This window comes from Hydra vulgaris, chromosome 05, assembly GCF_038396675.1.
Source record: "Hydra vulgaris chromosome 05, alternate assembly HydraT2T_AEP".
Classification (NCBI taxonomy): Eukaryota; Metazoa; Cnidaria; class Hydrozoa; order Anthoathecata; family Hydridae; genus Hydra; species Hydra vulgaris.
In genome coordinates this window covers 23952446-23965912 of record NC_088924.1, presented here as the reverse complement: position 1 = coordinate 23965912, position 13467 = coordinate 23952446, and the positions used below count along the sequence as shown (strand labels likewise).

Below are 13467 nucleotides of genomic sequence, written 5' to 3'. Positions count from 1 at the left end.
TTTTATATTTATTGAATGTTTATGTACAACTTGCAAATAAGTAATATTTTATTAATTAAATTAAATGAAAATATTTCTTAATTGTTTATATTTTGTATCAAAATATAAACAATTTTCTGATTTAGAAAAATATAAGGTTAGGAGTCTTATTTTTCTTCTAAAATATTTGTTCAATTTACTAGTATTTGTATTAATGTTATAAAAATACGTTTTTCTAGTTTTTTTTTTCATCTTACTCGTATTTTTAAATCAGTCAACATATTTTTTTTAATATGTAAAATGTTACTAACAACTTAAAACTATTTTAATCTAATGTACTTTTGATACCATTGAACTTATTATTAAGTAAAAATTGCTTCGAGCTAAATTTTTCTTCATGTATTTGTATTCTATTTTATGTTTAAAATTAGTAATTTGTTATGAAAAGTAGCAATTACGTTTTGAGTTACTTTTTAATAATATATTTTATTACCGCTCTGATTAAGTTTTAATAAATTATATTTAAACAAATTAGAGTACAAGTTAAGCTTATTTACTTTTTAGTTTAAAGTTAATATTTATAGCTTTAAACTATAATATACTTTAAGTTTTGATCGTAATAGTTTGTTAACAGCTAGGTAGATTAACAAATGATAAAAAAATTAGGTGTGTAATTAATGAAAATTTTTTTTTTAGATTAATATCATACCTAGATTTTGTACACTAAATACAAGTAAGTTTTTTATCCCTATTTTTGCCAATCTTTTTAGTTTTATTAGTGAAATATATAAAGTTTATTGTTCATATTGTTTATGTTACAAATATCTAAATTTTAATAGTTTCATGCTTCCAAGATGAGTCTTAAATATTCCAAGATAAGTGTTAATTCATTTTGTATTAATTTATGGTTACTCAGTCAGCTTTTAAATCTAAGCAGAGCATGTTTTCAAAAAAACAACTTCAATAATCAATTGTCAAAGTGTTTCATTTTTCAATAATTTTACCTCGATTCAACTCATATATCATACTCGTATCTCTAAAAAGCTTTTTATTTTTTTTTTATTTTATTAAAAAAATCATAACAAAATAAAACAAAAACAAGATTGATAATTTTTAGAATAGTAAAATAACTAGTTTATTAATTAATAATTGTTTTTTACTTTTTTAATATTTTTATTATTTAAATTAGTTTTAAATACTTTTTATTTGTTTTGATGATAAAAATGAATAATTAAATAAATACACCAGATATTCATTTTGTATTTCTTGTTTTGTTTTTAAAAGCCTATACCTTTAGTTATAATTAATGTGGGCTATTTATTTACACCTTTCCACTTTAATTTATGAAAAACACAACTTTATCAAAGTTAAGGAGCTCCTTCAGGAGTATTATTTTATCCATTATTAATTGATCCAGTTATATAAATTTTAATACATATAGATTTTCATTATTATTATTAAATATTACTTTAAAAGTCATTATTAGTATGCATGTACAAAGAAAAAGCCCACAAAAAACTATTATTTTTACTTAAAAAAATGTGTTAATTATTTACTTTTTTCTATGATTGATATATTCGCGTACAGCCTCGAATAATTAAACCTTAATATTGTGAGGTGCAGCTAGAAAAGTTGAGGGTTCAAAATGCATAAAGATAACAATTTTTTGTATAATAATGTTTTATTTTAATTTTTTCTTTTTATGTTTTAACTATAAATATTGTTTAATTATAATTATACTTTTTTATAATTTATATTTTTTAAAGTTTCACAGAATAATAATTATAATCAATGCAATGTAAATCGACTAATGGCTGTAGTCACAGTTTAGCTACATACATCGATTGACTTAAATATCTATGAGGGAAGTGAAGTGTACATTCATTTTTGTTATATAGTTTAAAAGAAAGTTGTGTGAATTAACAGTGACTAAGCCGACAAATAACCTTTGAAAATATATTTATTTTTTGATAAATATATTATTTAAATAACTTATCCTTAAGCTATAAGTAGATGTAGTGGTGCAGGTAATATTAAATTTATAATATTTTATGCTAATGCCTATTAACTATTATTGTTGTTTTATAATTATTATTTTCATTTAATAATATTATTGCTATTAATTATTTTTTCATTGATGATATATTGGCTGTATCATTGACTCATTAAGTCGTCGACGTTGCAGTCTTAATTTAAGTCAATTTAAAAAGTCAATTCTAATTTATTACTCGGAATAGCCGCAGACAAGTGTACATTAACTGAGGTTATAAAGTTTAGGTTAGGAACTCTTTTAATCAATAGAAAAGATTTTCTATATTTAAAACTTGAAAAAAAAAAAGATTTCTATATACATACATATATATATATATATATATATATATATATATATATATATATATATATATATATATATATATATATATTTATATATATATATATATATATATTTATATATATATATATATATATTTATATATATATATATATATATATATATATATATATGAATTAGTAAAAACAATTATCTATCTTTTATCTTCAACATAATGTTTCACCATCAGTAGGTTCATCAGGAAGAATGTCTAAACATAAAAATATTGAAGATATAGAAAAATTATTTCACAGGAAGTTGGAAATTGTTATAAATAATTATTTAATAGCTGTAGTGTTTTGCAACCAGGAAGTTGCATCAACTACATTAGATAATTAAAAATCATGAAAAGAATTCTTTAGAATTAGGATAAATTTTAGACTGATCATTTGTTTTTATAATTTTTTAAAAGGAACTTATTTTCATGTCTGCATTTAGAAATTAATTCAGATTTTTTATTCAATAATCTGATATATAATAAATCTGAATTAATTTCTAAATGCAGACATGAAAATAAGTTCCTTTTAAAAAATTATAAAAACAAATGGTTAGAAATTGTAGGAAATAAATAAAGATGGTCACTTTAATATTTTTCACAAACAAACTTTGTTTAATGTTTTAGTCTATGTTTTTTTGCATATTAAAAAAAGATTGTCAGATGATATTTTTTCACTGAACTTTCAATTTGAACTTTCAAAGAATTGCAAGAATTTGTGAAGTTTTTATAAACAAAACTATTGTTATGAAATTGTAAAAAATAAGTAAAGATGTTGTCACTGTAATATTTTTCATAAATAAACTTTGTTTAATATTTTAATCCATGTTTTTTTTTGTGTATTAAAAAAAAGATTATCAGATAATATTTTTTTACAAGCAAATTTTTTTAATGTTTTAAAGTTTTTTTTTTGTGTATTAAAAATGTATGCATGTGTATTCAAAAACAGGTGTAACCTCATTACTGTCAAAAATGCAAAAATACTTTTAATTTTTTACTTGTTTTTATTTCATTTCAGTTGTAATATGTGAAGGGACTTCAAGTATTATAACATGTCCTGATAAATCATTGATACAAATACATAGTGCTTTTTATGGTCGTTTTAACAATAAGTTATGCCCAAGCATTGCAACAGAAATGAATCCATGTAGTTCAGCAAATGTTACAGATTTTTTTCAGAAATTGTGCTACAAAAATAACAGTTGTTTTATTGTTTCAAATAATTATGTGTTTGGATATGATCCGTGTCTGGCAACCTTGAAGTATACAATAGTTAATTATAATTGTTATTTAGAGAGTAAGTATAACTGAATTGCATATAAATATAAAATTTAGCTGCATTACAATTTATTTGTTTAGTTGTTTTGAAAAGTAGTAGTTTAATTTTTTAATTTTACAAATCTAAATAATTTTTTTTTGAAGTTGATATGTAGTTAGTTAGTGATAAAACTGCATGAATCTTATTCACAAGCTGAGACGTAGCAACGTTCAGCTATAGAGTCCAGTCCTTTTTTTATTTATTTTTAAAATCAATATTTTCTCATTGTTCATAAAGCATTCATCAAGAATTGATTTAAACTTATTTAAGCTCTCGGCTTCTTCAACAATATCCGGAAGTTTGTTCCAAATTTGGCACACTCTGTTTGAGAAGAAATGCATTCTTGAGCTAACCGATGCACGAAAGTCATTTATTTTGTGAGGGGTGAAACACTGCATCCTGATTTTATATTTGTAACCTGTAGTTGAGGAACATGGACTATCTAATTCAACATTCGACTTAAAGACTGGTTTGACATTAAGATTGACATACTCTAAATGGTTCAATATGTTGTGTAAGTGAATCAAGTCTCCTTGTTTTCTTCTAAGATTTAAAGTTGTTAAACCCATTCTAACTAGCCACTTTTTATAACAAAGCATTCGATTTGGGTAAGGTATTTTTGTGGCTCTGTGTTGAACTTGTTCAAGCATTAAAATTTCACTAGATTTGGCGGACACCATGCAGATCGGATCAACAAAACTTTCTGCAGAATATTTCAGAACGAACAGACTAATTTCATCAAAACCCATCGTTTTTGACTCATTAATACTTTCTAACATTTTTAGTATTTTTGCATTGGTAATCATATCAGATAATATACTGTCATCACACTGATTTTCACATATTTGCAAGAACTTGGGTATTGCTTAGTCATCTTCTTTTACAAAGACTGACTTAAATTGCTTGTTTAATATATTTGAAATGTCTGATATTTCAGTTTATTCTTTTTTATTTTTCATGGCTCTAATTTGGGATTTACCATTTTGTTTTTTATTTACGCAAGAGAATAAAAGTTTAGGTGTTAGTTTCACTCTTATTACTAAATCCATTTCATATTCTCGAGTTGATCTTTTAATTTGTTTTTTAACATTAGCGCAAATTTTGCTGAATTCCTGTCAAGATTCTTGACTTTGCCGATTCACATTTGAATAAAATAGAGATCGTTTCATCTTTATTGCTTTTTTTAAAACTTTTGCATCCAGCCATGGTTGGCTATTCTTTGTTTTGTTATTGAAAATAGGAACAAACAATTGACAAGATTCATTATAAATATGTAAAAATAACTTATAGCACTCACAGGCTGATTTATCATGAAATAGCTCAACCCTGTTGACTTGTTTCAAGTACTTAATCATTTGTGTAAATTTACCCTTTTTTAGGCAAAAATTATCTCTTGTGAACTATATTGTCACTAAAACTAGTAAAATATTATATCAATAAAGTGATGGAGTAATGGTATCTTCCTATTTCATAGTGACCTAACTGTGGACCATATTGAAGAAAATCTATGCAAAAAAAGGTCAAGGGTGTTAACTGCAGGAACAGAATCACTTTGTTTAAATGTTGGAAAGTTTACTATTTGGCATAAAGAACAATTATTTAAAACTTTAATAAATTCATGCTTATTTGAGTTTTCATTTGAATGAATAATTGGACCGTCATCTGTCCATTCTATATTAGGGAAATTGAAATCTCCTACAACAATAAGATCCGTGTATTTTTCGCCACTTTTTAGTTTTGAAGCAGTTTTGATTGAGTCTAGAATTGATTTAGAGTAATCAGCTGTAGAATTCGGTGGTCGATATATACAACCAACAATTAACTTAAAATTATTACATTTTATTGAGCACCAGACTTTTTCAATCTCTGTATTGTTAAGATGCGGATTAACAACTTCTATATTTGTAAGATTTTTATTTATGTAGATGGAAACTCCTCCTCCAATTCTATCTCTCTCTGCGTGATATAAGTCATATCCATCAATGTTTTTAATTGTATCCAATTTAAACCAAGTCTCTTTAATTGTGATAATATTTATTTGGCTTGTCAAAGCAAGTGCAGGCAGCTTGGATAATTTATTAGAGTTAAATAGGTAGCATTGGTGTAATAAAAGTTAATTGGTTTGTCGTTAGTCTTAATATTTTGCTTCAAATAAATAGGTAGTTGTTCATTATGTAACTTTTGATGAGATTTATAAGATTGGCTGGTAGGGGCCCTTCCAGGCCTGCTTGGCAATGCTTTCTTTGACAAATGGGTGAACTTTGCGGTTACCAATGTCTTTTGTTGTAGTGATGTCAATACACAACAATTTTCCGCTTCTAATGACAAATCGAAGGGGCTGGTCTAGGTTATTATTGCGTTGTAACTCTTCATTTGCCTCCTTTCTCTCTTTATTCAATTGAGCAAATTCAGCCTGCTTATCAGGAGTGCGATCAGGTCTTATATATACTTTTTTGTATACCTCAATTGTTGACAGTTCCTTGGCTGCAGACAACATCTCATTTCATGCTACTTCATTCTCAAATTCAATAACTAATGGTTCTGATGTATTGTTAACTGAGGCAACTTTAGATTTTAGTCTGAATGTCAGTTTTATTATTATTCGTCTGTTCAGCGAACATGTTAATTCATTGACCATGTTCTTGTCATCTGTCTTACAGTCCTCGTTTGTACTTTTTTGTGAGTTTGCCAAACCGACAATTACAACATTTTTAGACTTTTTACGGGATAGTTTTTCATGACTTTTTGACACTTTGATGCTTGCATTATTAAGCTCGGAACCTGGTTTGGCTAATTGCTTAGCAATTTGGCTGTAATAAACAGTAGATGAACTAGAAGGTGGTACATTTGTATTTTTCTCTTCTAAGCTTTTCACTTTCTTGTTAAGTTCAGCTATTTCTGCATCTTTTTCCATCAATTTCACTTCAAATAATTTAGTTTGTTGATTTAGTTTTAGCATAGAGTCATCCTTTAACTCTTCAATTGCTTTGTTAATCATCAAAACCATAAAATTCTTTTGTTGGTCAGTGAGCTTAGTCATATCTCAATCCTCAATTTCCACCAATGAAATGAAAGAGTGACAACCACTGCAAACACCTGTGGATTACTTCTTGTTGATACGTTGGTCTTTATACGAGGGCGACCACTCTGAATACCAGCGGATTACCTTCTGTGCAGAATTATTATTATATTATATTAGTTATCTTATTACACAGGGACTAAAAAGTTTTAGTATGTGTATTTTTCCATATATATATATATATATATATATATATATATATATATTATATATATATATATATATATATATATATATATATATTAGGGTGTGTCAATTTGACAACTAAAACCCAATATTTTTAAAAAACAAAAATTTATAGCGAAATAATGAAAGAATTTTGTACATAAAATGAAGTAATACTTTTAGAAATAAATTAAATTGAGCGGTAGCTACATTTTTTTGGGTTTTTATGTATTCAATTAGCTAATATTTTGAAAATAGTTAAAACAATAATGTATTTTGTTTTTCTGTTTAAAAATTAAACTTTAACTGGAGGAAATTTATTTTGGACCTATTAGGAGATATTTTGAAAACATTAACGCTTAGCTTGATAAAAAGAAATTTAAAATAAAATTACTTGGATTATTGAAAATTATATTTTAATAAAAATAATGACACAAAAATTGCAAGGGGCCGGGTTTGATAAAATATAGCCAGCGCTGGGGCCAGGGCCAGATTTGTGACCGGGGCTGCATAAACATTTATACATCCTAAAGTACAAAATTTTTTTTAATTCATGTTATATTTTGTATATATATGCATATATAAACATCATTATAATCAATCATCATTATCATCATCATCATCATCATCATCATCATCATCATCATCATCATCATCATCATCATCATCATCATCATCATCATCATCATCATCATCATCATCATCATCATCATCATCATCATCATCATCATCATCATCATCATCATCATCATCATCATCATCATCATCAGCAGCAGCAGCAGCAGCAGCAACAGCAGCAGCATCATCATCAGCAGCAGCATCATCATCAGCAGCAGCAGCAAGCTTTAGCCTTCCTCTTTTATACTGTTTCTCTAATGACAGTCAATGCTCAAACAAGCTGTCATCTCTATTACAATAAACCAAATCTCATACTTGCTTGGCTTCTTATTCAACAAGTTGTATCTTTTTACTTTATCTGTCCCTTTTTTTTAAAATAATAGCATAAATATATGCCAGAATTCAATAAATAGTAAATATAAGTATAAAATTATAATTTATAAAGAAATATAAATTTTTTTCTAGCCCCAGCTATCAGTTCCTGTTAAATCATATAATTTTGCCTGGGCTGGATTTGCAAAAAGTCTCATTTTTAGCCGGGGCTGGGGCCAGGGCCCTGGTCACTTACTACATCCAGTAGTAGTAGTAAAAGAATGTAGTATTAAAGGTAAACTGAAGTATCTGTGGGAAACTAAAATTAAAGTTAGCCTTGGAAATGCAAAAAATTCAATAAAGGATAGTTTCATTCCAAAAATTGACGAACTTATTGATATTTTATCCTGTAAAGGTTTAATAATGTTCTGTTCAGTGTATGGTTGTGATCAAGGCTTTAAAAAGTAGGTACATATTTAATGTATGTTTGTACATGAAAATAAAATTCCTGTTATAGAACTCAGCTTTATCAAGTCACAGAGAGACAAAGTTGTAAGTTTTGTACATGACTATATTGGCGGATTTGACACAATAGAATCAACTAAAACAAAGCAAGTTAACAAAATAACAAAATGGACATAACAAACATTGCACTTGCTAGTATGAGGCATCACACAAGCTTACAAGAAACCACAGAAATAGCGACAGCGACACATTTATGATTATTGATTGCAGCAAAGTTAAAAGGGCACAAGGGAAGTTAGCAATTGAATTAGATAATAAATTTAATAATTTTCTTGAAAATAATGTGGTTTTTTGTATTTTTTTTGATGGCAGGAAAGATAATACAAAAGTATTAATGGAATTTGAGGGTAGGCATTTCCCTGCTCTTCTTAAAGAAGAACATTATTCTGTAGTTACTAAACCTGGTGGTAGATATCTATTTTATTTTGTTCCAGATAAGACTGATCACAGAAAACATACTGAGGAAATTGCAGACCGCTTGGTTAACTGGTTGGTGGAAAGAAATTTAGGAACACAACTAAAAGCTATCAGAGGAGACAGTACAAATGTAAATACTGGTTGGGAAGGTGGTGTGATGCAATGGGTCGTAAGAAAATTGAGACAGAGATTAGTGTGGATTGTATCTTCACACGAACAAGTTAGTGTTAAGACATTTAATTATAAGCTTAGATTGCCCAACAAATATGGAAATAAGTAGTCAGGACTACTGGGAAAGATGTTAAATACAGCATAAGGACTGATGAATTTTCGTTAAAATTCGAATTACGAAGTTACTGAAAAGCAAAGTTGTTTTGGGCTTCAACTTCATTGCCAAAGTTGAAATAGAAATTCGGCTTTCAGTTAAATTCGGTAGCAATTTTGAATTTTCATTATGCTTTCAGTTAAATTCGAAAGCTATAAAGTTTTTTTCAATTTATAAAGAAGAATAATTATGAAATATGTTATATGTTTTATGTATATCAACCTGTTTCCATTAATTACAACCCTCTTTAAACTTTTACTCCGAAAAGTGTTTTGGAGTTAAAGATTTAAGAGAGGTTTGTAACCAATAAAGAAGTAGCTACCTCGACTAAAGTGGCCCAATTAGCCTTGGGAACATGAATTAAGTGAATAATAATAAAAAAAAAAAGCATGTGGAAAAATAAACTTGTCTAACAGAGTCAATATTCGAAAAGTCTTTTTTAGACACAAAGTCTATTCATAACTTATTAAATCTTATCGCTTTCGAAAAATTCTAAAGACAAAAAAAAAGGTGAACATTTAACTTAATATTCTTAACAATCTTTTTGCTTTATAAAATTGACAATCAAAATTTTCAAAAAATGTTGTAAATGTTTTTTTGTTCATGTTTGTTAAAAAACACTGAGAGTTGTAAAGATTCCATAACTTAAATTTTGATTATTGCTGAATTTTTAGATTTTTTATTTCTAGGCAAATTGTTTTTTGTAAGCATATATTTTTTAAATAAATTAAAATTTACTTGGCTTCACTTGTTTTTTGTCATGTTTTGAATTATGGTTAATTACAAGCTAAAAAATAATAATATTAGTTTATAAAAAAATGATTATACAGCAACCGCGGCGCAGTGGTTAGAGCGGTTGCTTTAGAAGCAAGAGACCTAGGATTCGAAGCAAACTCTGGGCATATTTTGCACCATCGGTACAGAAGGAGGTTTGAACTTTCTAATTTAATACTTTTCTGATGTACTCCGTGTCAAAACCGTTAGGTCTTCTTGAAATACATAAAACAAAAAACAAAAAAAATAATTTTTTATAAAACTTATAGAATTTCTTAAAGAATTTCATTTTTATTTAAATGTGTTTTTAAAATCCAAATTTGGCTTTCAATTAAATTTGGTTTAGAAGTCCAAATTCGTCTTTCAGTTAAATTCGGGCTACATTTACGGCCTAAATTTATCTTTCAGTTAAATGCAGTATACACATATGATCTAAATTTGTCTTTCATTTAAATTCGAGTCTTAAAAAGTTGACTTATCAGTATTTAATACAGCAACAAGTCTTGAAATTAATCCCAGATTTACAAAAATTGATGTTGGGCCTGCAATAATTGTTCTTAGTCCTGAAGTAATAAAAGGTTTAAGTACTGATCAGACATATGGTTACAGAATAACAAAAGATATAAAGCCTAACGATTTACTTCAGCAGTTAGCAATGCTAGTAATAGGACCTGTTTGCCATAGCAGGTGGCTCAACAGCATTAAGATTTTGCAGGATATGGGTTTCTCAAAATGGCCTTTATGGTATCAACCTTCAAAATCTTACATGGATTGTCGAATTTATTGTTGGTGTTTATATTCTAAACTGGTTTAACATAAAAGTTAAATCATGTTGGGTTGATGGACCAAGACATATTTTATACCTATTAGAACTCTTCAGAAGCCAGAGGAAACCAGTTCTTGATATTGTAATACCCATAATTAGAAGATTAGCTTGGTATGCACATTCAGTCGCTATTTTACAAGCTATGATATGCACTGAGAGTAAAGTAGAAAGAGTTCAAGCTGTGGAAGTTATTCTTAAGCTTGGTGAAAAATATCACAAAGCTTAAGAATAACTTCCACAAACTAGTACTGGTGTTTATAGCCTTAGACATCAAAGAATGCCTGATATTAACATTGATGATAAAAATCTTTTTAGTTTGATAAACTGGAGCGATAATATAACAGAACCACCTTTAACATGTAGTTTTACATCTTCGAATATTAAAGATTTAATTAATAACCCCATGGATGTTCCCCAATGGAGTTCACATACACAATCAGTCAAGAGGTGTGTACAGCCAGTCACCAAAGCATCAGGACATGTCTACACATCAGAAAGAAGAGAAGCTTAGATAAGCGCCCAATTCATTAGCAGAGAGTTGATGTCTGCTAATAGGAGCAAGAAAGACATGATGGAACTTTTAAACTAGACTTAGATAATAAAGTGATTTTTTAATAATTATTTTTTGTTGAGCTCAAAAAGTAAAACATTTTGTTGTTGTTTTAATATTCAATCTATATGTTTTATGTTATTATATTTAATAAACACCTAATATTCAATAGGTTTAATAAAATAGTTGTGTTTTTTTAAAAATACTATTAGTTATCATAACATAACAAATTTTATTTTTATAGACAAAAATGTCCCCAAAATTAATTTATTTTATGAGAAAGCTTGTAATATAAGGATTACAAAAATTATAGGGCTATCTAACAATAGGGTGCAAAACCGCCCCAAGTGTAAGAAGTCCTAAAATGTATTTTGTAACAAAGTATAAGTGTTTTTATAAGTATAAATTTTACAAAGTATAGTGTTTTATAATATAGTTACATATTTCACACATATAAGCAGAATTTTTCAAATTTTTTTTTTACATCGCAATAAATAGAATACCTAAAATAAATAAAATAAAACTGTTTGACTCTAGGCAGAAAAAAATTATTCAAAACAGCTGACCATTTTTCTGTGGGTGCGCACCAAGTAGTTTGTAGAATAACCATAAAGAGTAAAACTAAAACTTAAAAAAAATGTAGCTAGCGCAAAAATTCAACAAAACTTAAGGTTATGTTTCATATATATATATATATATATATATATATATATATATATATATATATATATATATATATATATATATATATATATATATATATATATATATATATATATATATATATATATATATATATATATATATATATATATATATATATATATGAAACATAACCTTCCTCTGTTATATTTACAAGGGTTGAATTAAGCGATAGCGGTTTGCGAAATTTGGAAAAATATCTGGTCTTCAAAATTTTAGTTTATGCAAAGCCATGTACTTCGTTTTGAAGGAGCAAATTATTGTAAGTTTGTTAGAGGAAAAGTTATAATAAACAAAACAAAACAATAAAATTACGACTGAAAAAGTAATATTGAACTTTGAACTTCAAGTTTATGAGGCAAGAATATGAGAAATGACAGAAAGAAATCATTTTTATAAGAAATAACAGATTAAGATGATGATCTTAATCTGTTTTTTCTTATAACGTTCATTTTAGCACCATACAGCACCCAGATAGCTCCTATATGCAATTAAAAGTAAAAGTCAAAAAAAATTTTGAATTTGCATTAATTTCATCTACAGAGAAATGATTAACAATTCCTGAAATGGGATTCTATTATTGCAAATTGAATTTTGTTTTTCAATGAATATGATATAAGTAATAAACGAAAAAAATAAGGAGTCATTGTATTTAAATATTCCCTTATTGGGCTTAGATAAATTCCATTTCATTAATGTATTAAGAAAAAATTTTCAAATTTAAATAAATGCTTAGATAAAGATACTCTTAAGTGGTAAAAGGACAAGGCCTTTTATACAAAGTTGACAGTGTTGATTTACCATCAGTTTCATATATAGCACACAGTTCACAATAAACTGATCAAGAAATATTTTATGAAATGGATAAAACAATGAAACGCAGGAAATTAAAAAACTTCCACCACCTTCATTTGAAAGAAACTGTTCAAATTAGTTATTCAAGAAAAAGTTAATAAAATGGATTTTGAAAGCAATCAAATCTAGGATATCAAAAAAAAGTAATCTTTAGCATTCAAAAGAAATTTTAAAACTTCTTCAAAAAAAAGATGTAAAAGGCAAAGAAAACATAAACACTTTTGAAACATGACTGAAAATTCTGAGTCAAACTTTATTTGCATTGGTTGAGGAAATATTTCACTGTTCAGATTTGCAGAACTAGAAGCCACTTAAAATTTAATTACCTTTGAATTTGACTTTATGCGAGATTTCGGTAAGGATTATGTTGGTCCAAGGAGGGAGTAGAATGATTTAAGAGAGATTGTTTGATAGTGGCTTGTGAGAACTTTTTGTTAAAGAATATTACTATGTTGGTTTGTTGATTGGTATTACTCTAATTCTAGGAAGGCAATTACCAAAATATTTACCAGGGAGCATTATTAATAAGATCACTGAAAATATCATAAATGTTTGTATATCTAATATGCAAAAGGGTTTAGTGAATTTTAAACTGATCTGATATTTTAAAGAGTTTCTGCAATTACTGAATTTGTTGTCACCATCTACTGTAAAGT

At 27.1% G+C, this 13467-nt stretch overlaps 1 protein-coding gene across 1 annotated transcript in view; it reads left to right on the top strand.

Moving 5' to 3' along the window:
• The window catches only part of LOC136080277 (uncharacterized), a 43441-nt gene that overhangs the window by 839 nt on the left and 29135 nt on the right, over positions 1 to 13467 (top strand). Inside the window, exons 2-3 of the mRNA XM_065796892.1 lie at positions 676 to 712; positions 3364 to 3642. Coding sequence (XP_065652964.1) covers positions 676 to 712; positions 3364 to 3642 — 316 coding nt within the window. The remainder of the gene's footprint in view (positions 1 to 675; positions 713 to 3363; positions 3643 to 13467) is intronic.